We start from the raw sequence: 21064 nt of genomic DNA, 5'->3' as shown, positions 1-21064 counted from the left end.
CAAACACGGCATTCGCATGCTGTTCGAAGAAAGAAAAATCAGCACTTCAGAGTGGAAGTGCATGGAAATAAAGACGATCCCAGGTTTTTATGAAAGAACGTATTTTCATTCCACCAAGGAATTAGCTATTTTTGCATATGTATCGACTTTAAATAAAATAAACAAATGGACAAACAAATAAAACTTTTTTTTCTCTTCAAATGAATTTAAATGACTAAAAACTAATTATAATATTCAGTGAAAATGTCTTTAAAATATGATGTCATCACATAATGCAGTACAGGGAAGACAATTTGGCCATATGGTTCGGAATATGATATAAATAATGCAAATGATGTAAATGTATTACATTTACAAAATACAATTTTATACTTTCACACTGTTGCATGGTAACTTATCTGAAATGGTGTTACTACTGAAACAATAATACTAAAAATAAAAATAATATAATGTTTAGTTGTAATAAGACCACACATACACAATGTCACAAAAAATGAAGGCTTAAATTATAGTGTTGTACAAAAATGTGAAAATTTAAACCTTTTCTGTTTATAATGCAACCTAGTGTAAGCACATTGTTAAATTAAATACTTTTTAGGTTAAACTGAAATGGTTATAAAATATCGCACATTTCTGTAATCTCTTCTGTCAATAGATGAACCTGTTTTTACACGGCGGTCTCCATGCCCTTTTCTCTATGCCAGCAGGGCGTTAGGAAATTTTTGTTTCATTTGTCTCATTTTCAGCATTTTTTTTAAGCATTTCAGGGACCCATTCATGACATGAGCAAGGGAGAATACCATTACACGTCGACTGAAATGTGCCATTAATTTCACAAAGAGATGGTGCAACCACACTGAAGCTTCCCTTTGAATCCTGTATTTCACTGTACTTTATTTTTGTTTTAGCCTGACAGTACTATGAGTACTTCAGCAAGCACGAGGTAATGTGTATATGCTGCTGGTACGTCTCCTCTGCACTCATGAGCACAACATACTTTAAAGCCCTCATTGGCTGGAGGTGAGCAGGAGATTAATGACACATGGAGCAATGGCGGCTCGCAGCTGCTGTGGGGTACGAAACCCCAATTCAAATGGGAATTAAACCGTGCCATATTCTATCATCTGAAGGCTTGCAATTCGCAAACAAAAAAAAAATTAAGAGTCAGTTTTTTTTTTTAAGCAATGCATTTCCGTCATCAAATTAACAATTGCCCTGGAAGAGTAAGTAAACGTAAGGAAATCTTTTAAGGAGTCATAAGACTGAGAAACTTCCGGGAGCTAAATAATGGCCAGTTCGCAGAGTCATTGTTCACAGAAGTGCAATGCAGCTTTCACACGGTTCTGCACTTACTAACAAAGAGGGCTGCTAGTACTCCCCAAGCCGACATCCACCAAACAAAAAATGTAATGTTTGTTTGTGCATGTAATTAGCAAAGTATCATTAACCTGCACATATACTCCTAAACAGTTTAAGTGAAGGTAGGGTTTTGGAAAAATTAAAGAGACACTAGAAATTAATATTCATGACATGTCCTTACAGAGCGGTAAGAGTTAAGCACACCCCCCTCTTTAAATCCCACCACCATGCCTGTCCCTTATTTGCATTTGGTGCTTTTAGTTTTTCCGAAAAGTTGGCAGCACTCCCTGTTTTCCATAATGCTAGCATTTGGGAATTGTGAGTGGAATGAAGCCGATCCAATCTCCTGACTGCAACATGAATTTTCATTAATTACAACCTTGTCAGCAAAAGCATTATCGAAGCTGAATATGAAAATGCTAATGAGCTCTCATTTACATATTTTTCTTTGTTGGAATGTCATTAATTATTACATTTTATGATGATGAATGCAGCTGTCGATGCTCTCCGATGCGTAATTAGCCATCAGAATTTCTGGATCCGATCAGCATTTATAAAACAGATTTAGCAAAAGTAAACTTTTATGCTTTTGCCTCAACAATAGTATGGTACTCATTCAATGCAACCTTTGTCACTGTAGTTAAAAACAGTTATTGTCTGTGGCATGTAACTTGACATAACCCCAAAACACCACTGAACACCCCCCCCACCCCCACCAAAAAAAAAAAAAAAAAACATTATTCTGGCTTAATTAATGCCATGCTTAATTATAACTCCATGATGTCAGCAGCTTTAATTAAGTATTGGCTCTGTTACAGAAAACTCCTCACTGCAATAAAAGTCATTATGCAGATTTGTGCCAAAACACTTCACTCAGATTTTTATTCCTCATTAAAAAAACCAAGCTGTAGCACAGAAAAGTAACACAGTAAAGAGAAACCCGCAAAACATCGTTTTTCCAATGAAGCACGTAGAAACCTCTCTTTTTATTGGTTTATGGTTTCATTCTCCTTTCTTTTTTCCTTGTTTTTTTTTTTATTTTTTTTTTTTAAAGAGAAAAAATGACAAAATACAGTTCATCTCCCCTCAGCCGCTGGGAACAGTGTTTATAAGTAAAATAGAAAAACAACACAGAGCAGATGGGACCATTACACATGACCAAACCAATCAATCACAGCTGAAGGGCCCAGGTGCAGCACAGCCGCGCAACAACGCACCATTTCACAGTCTGTCAGACACATACACATGGTCGTACATGAATGACCCGGCCCTGCTCCCAAGGGGCCTCATCTGGAGCACTTCCCCACTCGTGCCTGCCTGGGCCGGGCCTGACATCTTCATTAGCACCCCTGCCCACTGCATCCCTCACTCTCACAGAACCGGCCCACTTCTCCTAACATGACCATATCTGCCTTTTCCCCCCCATCAAAACAAAAGGGGGAGAAAACACAAGGACAGTGAGCCACACGTTTTACGCTTCAGCTGTTACCTGGACAATCACAAAAGTGCAGCAGTTATGGAAATCGACAAAGGGGCAGCAACAGAAACGTCCACATAGAAACGCTGACAGAATTTCATCTGCTATCGTCTGCACTGGATATTCCACACTAATCAATATGGAGTAGTATTTTTTTTCTCTTAAAGGGGCATAAGAAAACAGTATTTTATTGAGGAAAACAATATATAAAATATTATGCTTAGATGTACCGAGACGGAAGTTGACATTTTTAGGATTGCATACAGATTTAAATGGGCATTATTATTATTATTATTTTAAGATTCACAGAATTTGTAATGAGCCCCTTGGGGATAAGCAGAAAGGAAACTCTATGCTTTCCTCTCATTCAGGTGCATTCTTCATAGCTTCTTAACACCATCAGAATTTGCTGGTATTTCCTCCGCCTGGAGAAGTATATAACTACTGTATAACAAAAGCATCTGTTCTACACTGGAGACACCAGTATAAAAAGAAAATAGTGGCTCTGAGAAAGGCAAAGTCAAGACCTGCTATGATGGATTTAACAAAAGAAAACATTCCCACAGAGTAGGGCTGTCACTATCGATTCTATTGATGTTAGAGTAATTTACAGATTAATTTGATGATTAATCAAGTAAGCCTTTATATAACATATATGCAGACTGTCTCTGACTGGGTTAAATTCTGACAGGATGCACGTCAAAATGGACATATGTTGAAATAGGACAATTGCAATGATCATGTGTTACAATGAGACAGATATGCGTGAGGCTCGGATGGTCGAACTGACAAACAGTACATTATTTTCCCAAGGAAACTATCATGGAGGTAGCAGCTGCTGAGCTGAAATGTTTTCGGTCATATGTGCAAGTTGTCGTATACAGCATAGGTTTTAAGTCGAGGACAGTCTGTATAGCAAAAAGCACGAGGCAGAAACCAACCTTGGATGGCACACCAGTCCATCGCAGGTGCAAAGTCACTCTCACATATGGTCAATTTAGCACTACAATTCACAAGAAACATGGAAGCCCCATAGACATGAAGTATGCAGCAACATCACTACTGACTGCCACCCTCAATATTAGGTCTGCATGATCTGAGATATTAATACTGACGTTGCATGTCATGCACATGAATTGTGAATTCGGAAGAACTGTGATAGTCAACTAGGTTTACAAAATAAGTTGCCCTAAAGGATTTACACTCTGTCATAGGAAACAAAACTTCTGCAATTGGAATGATAGTTGCTTTTCAAGATTATCTTGTATATGTTTTGTCTCAAAAAAAAAACAGAGTACAATTTACCGCCTCTGCTTTTGCATGAGCTCTCCCTGAGCCAAAAATGATGACTTCCATCCTTGCTGTTGGACTCATTCACAGAGAGTGTGAGAAATTACACAAAAATGAGCGAAGGCGGAGAAAAACAAACAAGAACTGGTCACCAAAAGACACTTGTCTGCTGTATGAAAATATTCTGGATATTTAACAATTACATTTTTAATCACACACATAATAGCATAAATCACATGTACACGTAATCACAGGTACTTGACAGGCAGAGCAACACACTGTTTAATTCCAACCGCGTGATCAATCTAAAATGTTTAACTTATTTAGCAAATGGCTGTAAAAACATAAGCCTGACAACAACTGAAAGTGCATTTATTAACATGAAAAATCTTAATATCGTAAGCATGCAATAAGGTAAAAAAGACATACTGCAGATTACGCAATTTTTATAAGACGCACATCTTAAAAACTAGCATCAGCTTTACCATAAGATACCGATTTTGATTTCAGTTTTGAATTCTGGTATTCCGTGGAATGTCATGACCTAATCCCTCACATTATTTATCAGGAAGGAATATTATAGGTCTCTATTAAAAGGTTTTGCTCATAATATTCTCCCATTTTGGTATCAATATACTGCACGCATTAATGTGATGAATGAAACAATGTGTTCTGCCTTTAAAATTAATGTCATGTGTTACTGCAATAAAATAACCTTACTGTGGTGGAGGAGTTTGTGTGCCACGTAGGTTTACATAATATGGTACATAATAACCATATAAAATTAATTAATAACCATCATACATATATTGCTTAATTCTGTAAAAATGTTGCAAAATTATTGGCTTCACAACAAAAGTCCATTGACAAGCATTGATTAACATATCTGCACATATCGTCCATACAGACATTTTCTTTTTATGATACGACACGATATGTTATTTATAGATATGAATACATATTTATGGATATTGTGATAATGTGTAGATAATTTTTTCGGTTTTTGCTATTTTGCTACTAGTTGCAATTGTAGGTCGCTGGCTACTCAGGACACTAAGCAGAAATATGTTTGGCATTTTGTTTAGTGTAAAGTTAATTACTTTTTAGTCAATTCATTTTTTAATTCAGAACAGATATTTTAGAACTGTAATTTGGGTTTCAATTTATTGCTGCTCAAAATGAATGTTTTAATTAATTTAAAGTACTGGTTGTTTTTAAAATGATAAATATTTTTTGTAAAAAAAAAAAAAAAAAAGATTTTTGTTATAAAACCAATAAGTTTGCAATATTTTTATTGAATTACGGAAGTGCCCCAAGACTATCTGTGAGCACTAAATATAGGTGAGGGACCAGACTGAGGGTGATTCATATACTCCTTATAGAGCACAACTACAAGGAACCAGAAACTCACAGTACCCTAGTTTGGTGTTTATATTTTGGGTTCACGTGGTGAAGGAGAGGGTCGCCTCCCTACGACTTCGAGTCAGAAGACTGTTGTCTGGGTTTATGCACCAAACACCAGATCACAGTGTCTGGCCTTTCTGGAGTCCATGGATGGGATGCTGGAAGGCACCCCCCCCCCTCTGGAACCCCCTGTTCTACTGGGGAACGTTAACAATAATGTGTCAAATTTACAAGGGTCTGATTGGAAGGAATGGTTTGCCCGATCTTAACCAGAACAGCGCTTATTTATCAGACTTCTGTGCTAATCAGTTTGTCCTTAACGAACACTATGTTCATAAGTGCAACTAGCAATGGAGCACCCTCAGCTGCAACTAGATGATCGATTTTATAATTGTATCATCAGGTCTGCAACCGTATGTCATGGATGTTCTGGTGGAGAGAGGAGCTGAACTGTCAACTGATCACCACCTGGTGCCGAGTTGGATCAGATGATGGAGGGAAATGGCAGACACACCTGGCTCACCCAAATGTATAGTGAAGGTGTGCTGGGGGTGACTGGTACAGGTTCCTGTCAGAGAGAGCTTCAGTCACACCTTGGGCAGAACTTCTCTTGCATTCTGAGGGAGGCTAGAGATACCAAGTCCAAATGGGTAATGTTCCATGCCTCCACAGCTGAGTTGGCTGTGCAGAACTGTGCCCCTAACATTGGTGTTGCCTACCACGATGGCAACCCTAAACCCAGTGTTGGACACCAGTGGTAAAGGGAGCCATCGAGCTGAAGAAGGGAGCCTTCTGAGGCTTGGTTAGCTTGTGGAATTTCTGGAATCAGCTGGCAGCTATCAGCAGGCAAAGCATAATGCGGCTTTGGCAGTAGCAGAAGCAAAAGCTCAGGTGTGGGAGGAGTTCGGTGAGGCCATGGAGAAGGACTTTCAGTCAGCCTCAAAGAGATTCTGGAAGATAGACAACTCTGGGGGAGGGGGAGGCAGAGCTCTACCAATGCTGTTTACAGCAGGAAGGGAGTGCTGTTGACATCAACTGGGGATGCAGTCGGGTGTGGGAAGGAGTACGTTGAGGGTTTCTTGAATCCCGACATACCTTCCTGGAATTAGCCTCGAAGGACTCAGAGGAGAACATGCCCATCATTAGGGCTGAAATCACTGAGGTAATCAAAACACTCTTCAGTGGCAAGGGCCCGAGGGTGAACGAGATTCATCCTGAATTCCTTGATGTTGTTGGTCTGTCTTGGCTGACATACATCTTCAACATTGCGTGGAGGTTGGGGACAGTGACTCTAGATTGGCAGACTGGGGTGGTGGTTCCACTTTTTAAGAAAGGAGACCGGAGGATATGCTTCAGCAGTATTGGGTGCTGGGCCCCTGGCTATGAGCAATTAGATCCCAGTATAACCGAAGCTTTGTTCCTATTTCCGGCAGTAAATCAGATTCATTTCTGGTGGGTGCCAGGACTGCCCTTTGTAACCATTTCTGTTCATAACGTTTTCTAGGTGCAGCCAAGGGATGGAGGGTGTCCAGTGTGGTGACCTCAGAATTGCATCTCTGCTCTTAAAGGCTAGCCACAAAAGGGTGAGGAGTCTGGACATACATGAGTAGTTCTTAATTAGAATGCCTGCTCCTTTGCATTGAAAGAAGCCAGCTGAGGTGGTTCAGGCATCTTTTTCGGATACCTCTTGGACACCTCCTTAGGGAGGTGCTCTGCCAGGAAAGTCCAACTGGGAGGAGACCCCAGGGCAGACCCAGGATATGCTAGAGAGATTATATCTAGGTATCCTAGCGGAGGAGCTAGAGGAGAGACAGGTCTGGACATCTCTGCTCTGGTCACCACCCCTGTTACCTGGATAGCTGTTAATTAATATTCAATGGCTATTATGTACTGTAAGCTGATAGAGCTAAGCGGTGGGACTACTGATTGTTTTACTGGTGATTATCTAGAGATACAGGAATAGAAGAAAGTAAAATACGCTAAATAATTTAAGTCAAAGTGATGACAAAGATAGGCTAGGTTACTGTGATATTTAAGTTCTGTGATGAATGCATTTTCTTGTAATGTGAAGAGTTCCCATGCAGCTGAGGTTTTTGCTCTCTTTTAATTACGCTTGGTCTTCCTTCCCTGTACTGCCAAGTAATCCGGAAGGCAAAGTAAAAATTTATAAAAATCGAGTAATTGTGTTTAATCACATAATCGTGACAGCTCTACCACTGACATTCATGTTCCATGTTCACTCATTATGTATTTATAATAAAAATGTAATGCAAAAATGTAGTTGATTTTAGGTACGGACACATCTAAAAGGGAGATATGGTTACTAGTTAATTACTAGTTAAACAAGTAATTAATGCCTATATGTTGTTTTTGTATTTATTTGTGCTACTATTTAGTTGTCCTGCCCATTAGGGACGGGTCATGATTTTTAAATATTTGAATAGTCATTGTTATAACAAAAAAAGTAGTAATAATTACAATCAAAACACTGTACATCGGAGGACCTCTTCAATAAACTTCCATGACCCACATACACTGTAAGTAAATAATAATATCTATCATGTTCAATGGTTTGTAAGCTAATTTTCAACACTGTATTCATGATATAATTGTCTGATTTCCCATGCACCCTCAATGCAGTGCTTGGTCCCCCACGTCACCCCATTTTTAAAAATCCTAAAATCACCCCTAACGCCAATAACTATAAGCTACATAAATACCATCTGAAATAATTTAAACAACCTTTTTAAGATATGACACAATTATGTTTTACAGCAATTTCATTCTGAAAGTTTATCCTTGAAGAGCAACTCAGCTCAGCTAATAAAATGCTACCAAAGCTTCACAATACATTAAACATGACAAACATGAGTAAAATTACACAATAAAATTAGAAACAGTGAAGTTTTAGTTTTTGACTACCATTACTCAATGCACATTCACAGCAATATAGCATATCCAACCGTCCATTCATTTTCTATTCCCGCTTGACCTGAGAAGGGTCACAGCGGTCTGGAGCCTGTCCCGGAAGGTACGAGTGCAAGGCAGGGTATAACCCAGTATTGTAGTCTATTGACTTCAAAATATACTTTACTACACTGTATAGCTGCTTCTCACTACAGGCAAGACATTTCCCCACAATGAATAGAAATGGTAAATGAAATTATCTGTCAGACCAGGTAATTCTAAGTAACTGAGCAGCCACAACCGTGATGCAAATACAGAAATAGATGTTTGCTTGTATGAAAGAGGCATGGGCTAGGCCAGGCCTACAGGGACACCAGGAGAAGCGATGTAAATCCACTTAAAATGTCATCCCCAGCATACACATGTTGCCTCTGGATTAATCTCCCAGCTTCTGAGAGATGACACAAATCCGCCTGCTGATCTTATTATGATTATGACGCTCCTCAATATTCCTTTTCAGGATATTCTGTTTGTTTATACAGTGTTCTTTTAAAAATGTTTGTGCTGTTTATTTTTGTCTGCACTGCGTGCTGCCTTTGCAGTTTGCCATTGTTTTGCACTATATGTTTGTTGTTGTGTATTTTGCTGTTGTCTCCACAGGAATAACCCCCTCTGAGATCAATGAAGTTTTATCTTATCTTTATTATCTTTATCTTTCCCTTATTCCTCATTTCTGATCATACTTTCCAACAAGACAATGTGCAATACATGCTTTAGTGAGACTATTGTTAGATTATGGCTGTGACTGCACACTAAGAACTAGAATTCACAACTAAGAATTAATAAGGATGCGTAATACAGAATGAATGGCCTGGGTAAGGTGGACTTTGTAAATGACTCGCAAGAAGAATGCATGCAGTTCAGTACTCGGACCAGCCTGACTTGCAGCAATTTGCACTTACAGCATTCCACAATTGACACCCTTTTTGCACGTCCACTGCCAAATTTTCACACATGTATCACAACAAAGTTTAGTCAGAACATGACCTTCCTTGAAAAGGACCAATCTGTACAATTTTCATTATTTTCATTCAGACAAAGATCAAATCTCATACTCAGAGTGCTTTAAGTGCCAAGTTGTTTGTACATATTACACTTTATGACAACCCTTTACCAGAATTTACAGAACTGCTCCTCAACACTTCATCCCTTGGGAACCTACATACAAATAAGTTGAAAACTGCAATCTTTTAAAATCAAATATATAGAACCACTTATTTGTATAATGATTTTAACACTTTATACAATTATAATGTTTGTTATTAATGTATATTACAGCTGTTAAGGGATGTTAAGGTGTACATACATGATGTTTATGAATGATTTCTGAATACTTAATGAATACATTATGAAGGTGTACTGAACGTTTTATGAATGAAAAATAAAAGCATTATGAAGGTGCACTTAATGTAAAGCGATACCAAATATTACATATATATTTAGTCAATCTTTAAAACAAATCAGAAGCTCTCACCATGAATAAAATATTTAAATTAATTTGAGGCAGCAGTTATTGTGATACAGAAATAAGTGGTGGATATATATATATATATATATATATATATATATATATATATATATATATATACACACTAAGGTATTGGGACACATCTATTAGTAATTTAATTCAGGTGTGTCACTCAGTGCCATTGTCACAGGTGTATAAATTGAAGCATCTAGCCATGAGGTCAGGTTTACAAATATTTGCAAAAACAAAGGGTCATTCTGAAGAGTTTAGTGAATTCAAGCATCACAGGATGCCACCTTTGACAGAAGTCAGTTCGTGAAATTTCTTCCCTGCTAGATACTCCGTGGTCAACTGTAAGTGGTATTATTGCAAAGTGGAAGCATAAGGAACAACAGAAAGTTAGCCGCAAAGTGGCAGATCACGTAAAGTAACAGAGCAGGGTCCCTGATTGCAGAGATGTTGCTAACGCTCTGTTGACTCAGTAACTGCGGAGTGCCAAACTTCCTCTGGCATTAACCCCAGCATAAAAACTGCGCTGGGAGCTTCATGGAACGAGCTTCCATAGCCGAGCAGCTGCATGCAAGCCTCACATCACTAAGCGCAATGCGAAGCGTCAGCTGGAGTGGTGTAAAGCACACTGACACTGGACTCTGGAGCACTGGAAACATGTTCTGTGAAGTGACAAATCACACTACTTTGTCTGGCAGTGTGATGGATGAGTCTGGGTTTGGTCAATGCCAGGAGAACGTTACCTGCCTGACTGCATTGTGCCAAATGTAAAGTTTGGTGGAGGAGGGATAATGGTACGGGTTTGATTTCAGGGGTTGGGCTTGGCCCCTTAGTTCCAGTGAAGGGAACTCTTAATGCTTCAGCACACCAAGAAATCTTGGACAATTTTATGCTTCCAGCTTTATGGGAACAGTTTGGGGAAGGAAGGCCCTTTTCTGTTCTAGCATGACTGTGCCCCAGTGCAGAAAGCAAGATCCATAAAGACATGGCTTGGTGAGTTTTGTGTGGAAGAACTTGACTGCCCCACAAAGAGCCCTGACCTCAACCCAGTCAAACACCTTTGGAATGAACTAGAACGGCGACTGTGAGCCAGGCCTTCAAGCCCAACATCAGTGTCTGACCTCACATATGTTCTACTGGACGAACGGGCAAAAATTCCAACAATCACACTCCATAAACTTGTGGAACACTTTCCCTGAAGATTGGCAGCTGTTATAGGTGCAAGGGGGAGAATAAACTCCATACTGATGCGTATGGATTTAGAATGGAATGTTAAGGTCATGTCTCCCACTACTTTTGGCCATACAGTGTACAGTCAGTTCTGCAGAATTTTATTTATATATTTTATTTATATATTTTATATATATATATATATATATATATATATATATATATATATATAAACATATGATAGCTATACTGGATGGAAACAGGAAAAATGCTGCTTGCGCACAAGATCCATACAGCTGCATTAAAGCATAATGATACAATATTATATAACCACAGAAGTGATTTTTTTAAATTAATTTTTATATATGAAATCTTTCTGAATAGTATTATCCAAAGAGTAATCATGTCTGCTGCATGCCATGTCAATCAGGTTTTGAAAATGGGACCCTTTGAAAGACACTAATGAAAACCCCGTTAATTAAATGCACTCTTAATGATTTTTTTTCCCCTTCTAAAAATCCACAAACAAAGCTTTGCCGTGCGACACTTGCTTTATTGTGACAGGTGTGAAATGCCACACGTAAGCTTTGTTTTGATGAAGAGAACATAGTCTTAAGATCAATATTACACCGCGCTCACTATTATGGAGTGAAAAGAACAGAAGACGGCAGCTGTACGACGGGCCGTCATTGAAACGTCGCACCTCTCACGTTACTGCATCTATTTACTTGGTGGATTTTGAAGAGACATTGTAATCATATGCACTGAGGCATGACACTAAGGCTACAGGTCATAGCAGCGCTACTATCAGGCTTTGCTTGGATCAGAAGACACCCAGAAGCCTCCCTCTCCCAGCAACGTTAACGCTAGTGTGCTAACCCTGCTTCGTACGTCACTATTCTGTCCAGCACATGGTCGGTGTTCCGCCAGAGGGCAGATAGATTGCAAGAGACACAAAATACAAGCAGTGAAATGATACACTTTTATAAGCGGTAGCGCAACATACTGCGGTATTTTGAAACCTTGCAAGTTATTCAAAAATATGTGTCGGTGTGAAAATGTGCAATATTTGAAAACCCAATTTTATTATTTCGTATAATATGAAAAATGATATATTACTCATAAGGAAAACAACTGGAAACTACTACAGAAAAAAAATCTATATTTTTTATGTTATTTTAAATCCTGTAGTCGTTGGTTCTTGCCAATATTTCGATATGTTTTCATTTGACCTACTCAGAAATTTCAGCTGCAGATCACACAAGCCGCAGTCTTGCTCTTACAGGTAAAAAATTATTTAGGTGATTTGGTGACTGAATTGCCCTTAGGATTAAGGACATAAATGGTCCGCAATATGCTGGCATTCTGCCTAAGACATTCCTTGCTTTGTGCCAAATGTTTTCAGAAATACCTTTGCAGAGATACTTATTTACATAAGCAGAAGTAGACTCCCAGTCTTTGTACATTTCACAGAAATGCACCCTTGGCGTTCTGCACCTAGTATCTCATTGTGCTGCTTAGTATGCTTGGGCATAGGCACTGATCAGCTGGTGTGTATTTATGAAAACAACATGGCATTTATTTTTTTGTCAATAAAAATCTTGTTATAAACCTGAGTGACAGAACAAAAAGCAAAACGTTTGTGCCATTAGGCAATAGGCTATGAGTTGACTTAAGTTAGTTAAGTTCCATGAAAAAAAATCTAAAGGTTGAATGTGATGTTGAAAATCTTTGTCCCAGTACAGTTTATGATTGGAAGCAGACTAAATTATTAAGGTACTGCCCAAAGCAAAGACTTACTGAAAATTACAGTCGAATTATGATTTCATTAAATCTAATTAATATCTTCTTCTGTCACAATACTTTTTCAGCTTGCTGAGAACTTCCCTAACAACAGAGTATTACAGTGGTGATATGGAGTAATCGAAATGAAGGGGTAACTTTAAGGGAGACAAATCCCTTAAGACAACTAGTCATTTATTTCTTGGATTTCTTTGTAATTAATTAATTTAATTCAATTACTTTACAAAATATTTTTATGACAAACATAACTGTCAGCAAAACACTGATTTGAACCATAAAACAATCCTTCCATGTTTCATACCTCCTTATTCAGTACAGGGTCATGGTGAGCTTGGGGCCCGTACCACAGCACACAAAACACAGAATACAGAGGCAGAAGGCGCCCACATTAAGATACCACGTCTCGCAGGGCCAGCACGCATACATACAGTCACACGCTACGGGTGACTCACAAAGACCAATTCATCAGTCTCATATTGCTGCAGCACATGCTTGCAGACCAGGGTACCCAGCGAAAACGTCTGCGACCACGGGAACCAAAGTGCAAACTCAAGACACCTTCAACCTAGGCTGAAACTCACAACCGAGGAGGCATAAGCCCATGTGGCCCCCACTGAACCTCCAAGGAGAAACAAAATAATCAATTTATCTTGATAAAATGCAGAATCACAGGCAATATATAAAGAGAAATAAATGTGAAACAACAACACAAATCATCAGTGAATCATCCACTTCCAACACCCAGAAGCCCTCGCAAGAGGAATTTCATAGATTTTTTTTTTGAAAATGGTGACAACCAGGCAACATAGAGGCACTAAATGAGAATAACGAAGAGGAATTACCTGTTAGTCGGGAATTGACATAGGGAGGGGAGATAGTGTCAAGTGAGCTCTGGTCCCGGTTTGTCATGTGGGGGTACTGAGCGCCTTCCACATAATTCTGAAAGTGAGAAGCAGGGATGTAGAGAAGCATAAATGCTGTGAATCAAGTTTGCGGACAAATACTTATACACCAACCAAACCAAAAGCTCAATAACCAGTCTTTTTATGAGTCAATCTATGACAATACAAGACTTCAGCCTCCCAAAACCAGAGCATAACTTGTATGATTTTAAAATGTTTGAGTTGAACTGCTTTTTTTCCACTATACAGGAGATTGCTTGCATATAAAACTGAGATGGGTTACTCATATGAAGGTCATATGAAATAAACCAACACTATACTGAAATGGTCACTACAACAGAACACCTAAATACTTAAGGACAATAAAAAAAAAAAAAAAAAAAAAAAAAAAAAATATATATATATAATTTGATGAAGATTGCCTTTAAGACTTTTTCCCTATGGTTTTTGTATGTCGAAACTTGCAGAATAGGCATAAATATAACAATATTAAAAAACAAATCAATAAATAATTATATTACGTATCTTGGTTCTTAATATGGTCCTAAGGAAAGAAAGAAACAAGAATATTCAAAGAATATGAAGGATGCTCTGGATTTGGAGGGTTGCTGGTTCGAATCCTAAGGTCAGCAGAGTGACTTCCCAGTCGGGTTTCTGAGCAAGACCCACAATCCTCAGTCGTTCCAGGGACGGTCTGACCCTGCTTCCTCAAAATGTATGTCATGTTGGAAAAAACTTTCTGCTAAATAAATAAACACATTTCTTCTGAAATAAGACCAGCTACAGACTACAGACCGTCAGGCAAATACATTTCAACTTTCAGCATTAAACATGAAACCAAAAGTTACTCTGCTGTGTTGTAGAATAAGATAAAATAATAAAACTGAAGTAGGAGAAATTCCTTTACGTGTCATTTCTGGAATATAAAACTTCATTATGAAGTGTAGAGCCATTCATTATGCATTAATTGCATAATGAATAATTACAGCAGGCCCATAGCACCTGGAATTCAAGCCTATAAGGTTCAATCATCTACAGCAAACCATGAAGTACAGTAGCTCTTGTCATTACAATCACAAATTTTGCAACAACATTTTTTATTCAAACAATGTATAACAAACAGCATGTTTTTCACTGGGTTGGATATTCTGATGCTTATATTATTATATTCATTCATTCTATGAAAATGTTTAATATACAATAGTCTTAAACTTCTCTGGTTAACATTAGCTCTTTCACCACCCACTCTACTTACTGACAAAATTAACACCAAGACAGGGAAGAAAGCAGATGAGGAAACCTACTGTCCAACTGTCAGGTTTTCCTAAAAGAATAATTTCCTCTCTTTAGGTGCTTTCCCACTAAAGATTTGGAACCTGGTTCCTGGTTCAAAAGTCCTGAGCTGTTTCGACCAGAGATTTTTGCAGTTCTTGGCCACTTTTCTGTGGTGCTTTCCCACCGCGCAACAGGAACCGTAAACCTTTATGCTAAATTAGCCGAGATGCACGATTCATTCGCGATGAACAACCCCAATTTTACTGTTGTGATCTTTGATTTTATTGTAGTCTTGCTTCATTTTTTGTGCCATTGCTCTGCATTGTGACTGATCCCCAGCTCAGCCAAATGCAATGCGACCTTGAGATGAAGTTTAGCTTCCCTTTTACGATTCAACTTCCCTCTGAATATCGTCCTCCAAATTAATGCTCAGCAACACTTGTACATCATCATCTGTCCATTATGTGTGCTCTTCCCTTTGCTCCAAAAAAAATTTGTTGTTCCGCTAGTTCTAAATAGAAAACGAAAATCGAGAAGTATCTTGTCCCAGTATTTCTGCGTAACTTAAACATAGTGCTGGTGTTTGTGGACAACCAATCAGCAACATATCACTGTAAACAAACAAACAGTACCTAATTGGGAGTAGGAACTAAAATGTAAGGTTCCAGAACTGCCACTGAGGAACTACTGACTGGAGCAAATTTCTGTGGGAATAAGAGAGAAGTCCCTGGTTCCAGAAAAAGTTTCCGGTTCCTGAAAGGCTCCTGCTGTGGGAAAGAGCCCCCCTCACACAGTTTATATTCCACCATCACATCCGTATGTGTATTTAAACAAAAGAACATTTATGACCAATGCGGTAAGTACCTACCTTAAAAATGGTTTTCTATTACGTTTTCATTACTGGTCTAACGCTTTAGCTTAACATTTGGAAATAGGAACAGTTTATTTCTTTCTTTTTGGAACTAGCAAGCTGACCACTGACATACACATTGATCAGCCATAACACTAAAAGGACCTATCTAATATCGTGTAGGTCCCTTTCGTGTCGCCAAAGCAGCTCTGACCCGTTGAGACATGGACTCCACAAGACCTCTGAAGGTGTCCTGTGGTATCTGGCACCAAGACGTTAGCGGCAGAACCTTTAAGTCCTGTAAGTTGCGAGGTGGGGCCTCCATGGATCAGACTTGTTTGTCCAGCACATCCCACATCTGCTCGATTGGGATCTGGGGAATTTGGAGGCCAAGTCAACACCTTGAACTCATTTCCCATGTTCCTAAAATCATTCCTGAACAATTTTTGCAGGATGGCAGAGCACATTATCCTGCTGAAGAAAAGCCACTGCCATCGTTGAATACCATTGCCATGATGTGGTGTACTTGGTCTGTAAAATTGTTTGGGTCAGTGGTATGTGTCAGAGTAGCATCCACATTGATGTCAGGACCCAAGGTTTCCCAGCAGAACATTGCCCAGAGCATCACAGTCCCTCCGCCGGCTGGCCTTCTCGTCACATTGCATCCTGGTGCCATCTTTTCCCCAGATAAATGGAATGCACGCACCCGGCCGTCCACGTGATGTAACAGAAATCGTGACTCATCAGACCAGGGCACCTTCTTCCATTGTTCCATGGTCCAGTTCTGACGCTCACATGGCTACTGTAGTCACTTTCGGCTGTGGACAAGGGGCAGCTAGAGAACTCTAACAGGTCTGTGGTTACGCAGCAAGCTGCAATGCACTGGGTGTCCTGACACCATTCTATCATAGCCAGCATTAACTTTTTCAATTTGTGCTATAGTCCCTCTTCTGTGGAACTGGACCAGACGGGCTAGCCTTTGCTCCCCATGCACATCACTGAAATGTGGGTGCCCATGACCCCTACCTTGGACCACTTTTGGTAGGTAATTACTACTATATACGGGGACCACCCAACAAAAACTGCTGGTTTGGACACAGTCATCTAGCCGTCACAATTTGGCACTTGTCAAAGCTGCACAGATCCTTATGCTGGTCCTTTTTTTCTCCTTCCAACACATCAACTTTGAGTACTGATTGTTCACTTGCCTAATATATAGTAGCACCTTTAGCAGGTGCCATTGTAATGCGGTAATCAATGTTATTCACTTCACCTGTCAGTGGTTTTAATGTTATGGCAGATCAGTGTATTTATATTTCTCCGTCTAGAAACAAAATTTGGTTTGATGATTTGGTGCACTCTTATCTTACCACATTGATTTTCCATAAATGCAGTCGATCATTTAAATGTTTATTGTGTAATAATCTGCAACTGAATGAATTTTAAATGAAGTCTTACAATGGGTTATGATTAAGTCCATCTCTATGGCCAGTTAAGTTTTATTAATATACTGTGGTACCTTGGAACATGAACTTAATACATTCCGGAAGGCTGGTCAAGTTGCGTTTTGGTCGATCCCCAAGTCAAATGTAAATTAATTTAATCTGTTCCAGATCAAATGATCCTTATTTAAACTTATCTATCTACCTAACTGACAAAAAGCATTAAGAAATCCAAATAAAACTAAAACATGATGAAAAAACACACATACAAATGCGATAAACACAAAATAAATGACAATCCCACATTCTGGCGCGAGAGCAGACACGCACCACCTTCCACACTCGGTATAATTTCATTTTTAAGTTCTACAGTTGCTCTCACCACTTTTCTCTTTGGATTGGGGCGATCACTGCTCACTTTCTTAGGAGCCATGATTACTGTATCACTAAATGTACTGTATATAAAGTGCAAAAATAAAACACACTGAACAGCTTTCGCACGTCGAATTCGGTTGCGAGGTACCGTGAGACTGAGTGATTCATATGCATCAGCATCCTAGTAGGCCTGTTTGCCTTTGTGTCAGCCTATCAGAGACGCGTCTCGATTGTACAAGTTTTAGCGCGTCTGTTTTGTCGTGTTATGAATTTTAGGTCGAGTCGTGGCTAGATTTTTCTTAACCAACCCGTTCGAGGTTCGTACTGGTAGAGTAATTTCGACCAATACAAGGTTTAGCAGGAATGGTCGAGTTCAAAGATTCAGGTCGAAGTACAAGTCAAAAAAAATTCAACAGACCAGTTTGACGTCTGAGTTGGTTGAGTGAAGAGGCATTTGAGTTCCAAAGTTCTATTGTAGTTATACATTTCTTTGCCAATTTCTAAATGCAGAATATTTCATCCCAATAAGTTCTTAAAGTATGTGGGCACATTTTCCTATGAATCAAATTAAAATTTTAAATGGTGTTGCCCACATAATCTGGTTCCCATGTACATGGTTGCCTGGCGCGTTGGCACTAGAAGTACGAACATTCAGGGCCGAGGACTATCTGGTGCCACAATGCACCTGCTTTGGCGTGAAGTAAAAACTCTCACACACGTATTATCCTCTCATCAGTGTGTTCACGGCCACCACGATTAACCCGAAAAAGAAGGTACGGCCATGCAAGAAGTATAAATTATTCATAAAGCAAGAAAATAGGGTCATGCCCTCAATGATTTTGGTAACAAGCAAAATGAAGAACATGGACTGTTTCACTTGCATTTTGAAATCTGAAATCTGCAGAAATCGTTTTGAAAACGAAAGCATGGCAATAGTCTACTATGAATTTATTGGGTGATTATCACCAACATGAGAATTCCTGAAAATTAAATGTTACAGTGAAACACTATATTTGAATTTTCTGCAGAGAAACTGATATTACCTTATTAGGTGAACTAAAATTATATAATTTGCAGTTCAGATTTGCAAACCATTTTCCCTAAATTGGCAATACTGCAATAGCTTTAAAATTAAATAACAAGAAACAGGATTACATGTTTTTAAATCTTTAAGATATATCACAGGTAACCCATAATAGACAATCAACTAGTATAATATGTACATTCATTTCTTCAACTGTTTTGTATCATCAGTTGTTTTACTCTGCAACTGATTAAGCACCCCAGCGGTTAAATCCCCATTACTAATGCAAGTTTGTCAGACCAATTTTAAAATTTAGAGAAAACTGATATGTTACGGTAATAAGCATGTGAGAATGACCCGTATAGTGTTTAAGAATGAATCCATGTACTTTTTCCCCCACTTCATTCAGAACAATTCTTTAAACAAGCAAATATGCCAAACCAATAGATATGGTGTAAATGTTAATATTATTAATAGCATGAACTGAAAGTTTAAAATGCATTGGTGATCCATACGCTACAGCATGAGCGGCAATGTATTAGTCAAAATCAATTGTTATTCACTGCAACTAAAAACACACAAATCTACCCTATTAAGTGTAGAATGGTTACTAATTAGGTGATTGTCTTGGTCAGGTAGTTCCATCGGGGACCCCTGACCAAGTGGAAGTAGTCTATGTACAGTATGAAGTGTATGTATGTGTATAAAACTACAGGGCGAACTGAAACTCAAAACAGAGTGTTGCATGAAACGTGATATATTCAGTGCCTGTCAGTTGAAGCATATCATGACAAGGGCAGTTCTGTCTGTCCCACTCTTACCGGAGTGCAAGTACATGCACTGTGGCTTAGGATTGCAAGAACACACTACTTCCGTAGAACATATATATATTTTTTTTACTAATTTAGCCTAATTGATTCACCTATCTAAGATATTTCTGCAAATGCATTTTGGATTGTAACATTTATTTGTCAATGTATGATACATATTCATTTTATTACGTTTAGCTTTCTGAAAACTGCAATATTGTGGCTATGTAGAGGCACACACTACAGCCCTGCACAGCACATAGTGGAAAAAGTCACTAGCAGAATACGCTTAAGGGTCATTCATACACATACAGCTACACACGTTTTTCACTTAAGTGCAAGGGAGAATGACACAATTTGTGGGAGACGAGATACCTTCAGAGAAGTAACAGGAAGTAGTCCCCCTAAACTTCACCTAAAAGGTCACTTGTTACTGGTAGTGCAGTAGTTCACTTTAAAAAGTTATCATAAAGAATATTAAGACAGTCACATGGAACCAGTTTCTCTCCATCTGTACATCGTAACCCGAACAGAAATTTGCTTATGACGTGTGACTTCAGTCCCAAGCATTGACCAGAAAAAGCACCCTAAATACAAGAGGCTACAATGACTTCTCCTTCAGAGGGATGTTGCACTTACTCTTCAGGATTAGGTGAAGTTCAGCAATCCAGGACATCACCAGAATCAATTTACTACTCCACTGTATGAAGCAGTGCTACAGTAGCTGAGGTGGTTTGGGCCCCTGAGGTTTACAGAAGGCGAAGTCCAGAAACAGTGAAATAGATACAGTACAGACTACCCTTCTTCAATCCCTTTCACAAAAAATGCGAAAAAAGCACAATTAGATTGGAGTAGAGGTGGATACCTTTTTTTTTTTCCCCAAATGCAAAAATGCTCATTTTGTCTCAGAATTTCAGTTTCATTTCTCATTTGAATAGGATGGTTACCTAAGCTCTTTGGCAATGCCTGTCTTTGTACGAGGCTCTCAGTATGAATGACTCTCAGAAGCAAAAAGAGAGGCTCATTCTCATATATTTGTATAATATTACTTTCATTTAGGTATAATTTTCCTCTCTGTCCTTTTTAAGAACGGGTTGAAGGTAAACACCGTATGACTGAATGTATCTGGTTAGCATATCCTGCAACAGTGACCAGTCAGTTTAGCCAGGATCTCTGGAAGTTTTTTATTCCTCTACTAGAACAAATTAAGAGTTTTTGTTCGGTTTTGTTTTTATTTTTTGGTTGTACAGTGTGCTGTGTGTGTTTTTTAGGGGTGGGGAATGGGGAATCGACTGAATTACAAATTATGATTCTTTGAGGTGATTATGTTTGTCGCATTTGTTCAATTATTCACGGTGTTGCGTACGGTCTGATTTTATCATGAACTAGCAAGCGTGTGCAGAAACTTTCCCAGTTCCGTCTCGATTTAAATGTTTGGGC

The 21064-nt window shown here is 38.8% G+C and overlaps 1 protein-coding gene across 9 annotated transcripts in view; it reads right to left on the bottom strand.

Annotated features, from left to right (window-relative positions):
- Positions 1–21064, bottom strand: part of LOC125746621 (transcription factor 4-like) — a 134049-nt gene that overhangs the window by 81618 nt on the left and 31367 nt on the right. For 8 of the 9 annotated variants that reach the window (XM_049020827.1, XM_049020830.1, XM_049020831.1 and 5 more), the window contains one exon: positions 13790–13886. The exons of the other annotated variant lie outside the window; for it this stretch is intronic. In XM_049020827.1, the coding sequence (XP_048876784.1) occupies positions 13790–13886 (97 nt within the window). The remainder of the gene's footprint in view (positions 1–13789; positions 13887–21064) is intronic. 9 annotated transcript variants of the gene reach the window in all.

The sequence above is a fragment of the Brienomyrus brachyistius genome, chromosome 7 (genome assembly GCF_023856365.1).
Source record: "Brienomyrus brachyistius isolate T26 chromosome 7, BBRACH_0.4, whole genome shotgun sequence".
Lineage (NCBI taxonomy): Eukaryota > Metazoa > Chordata > Actinopteri > Osteoglossiformes > Mormyridae > Brienomyrus > Brienomyrus brachyistius.
The sequence above is the reverse complement of the archived record's forward strand: the minus strand, read 5'-3'. Positions and strand labels throughout refer to the sequence as shown.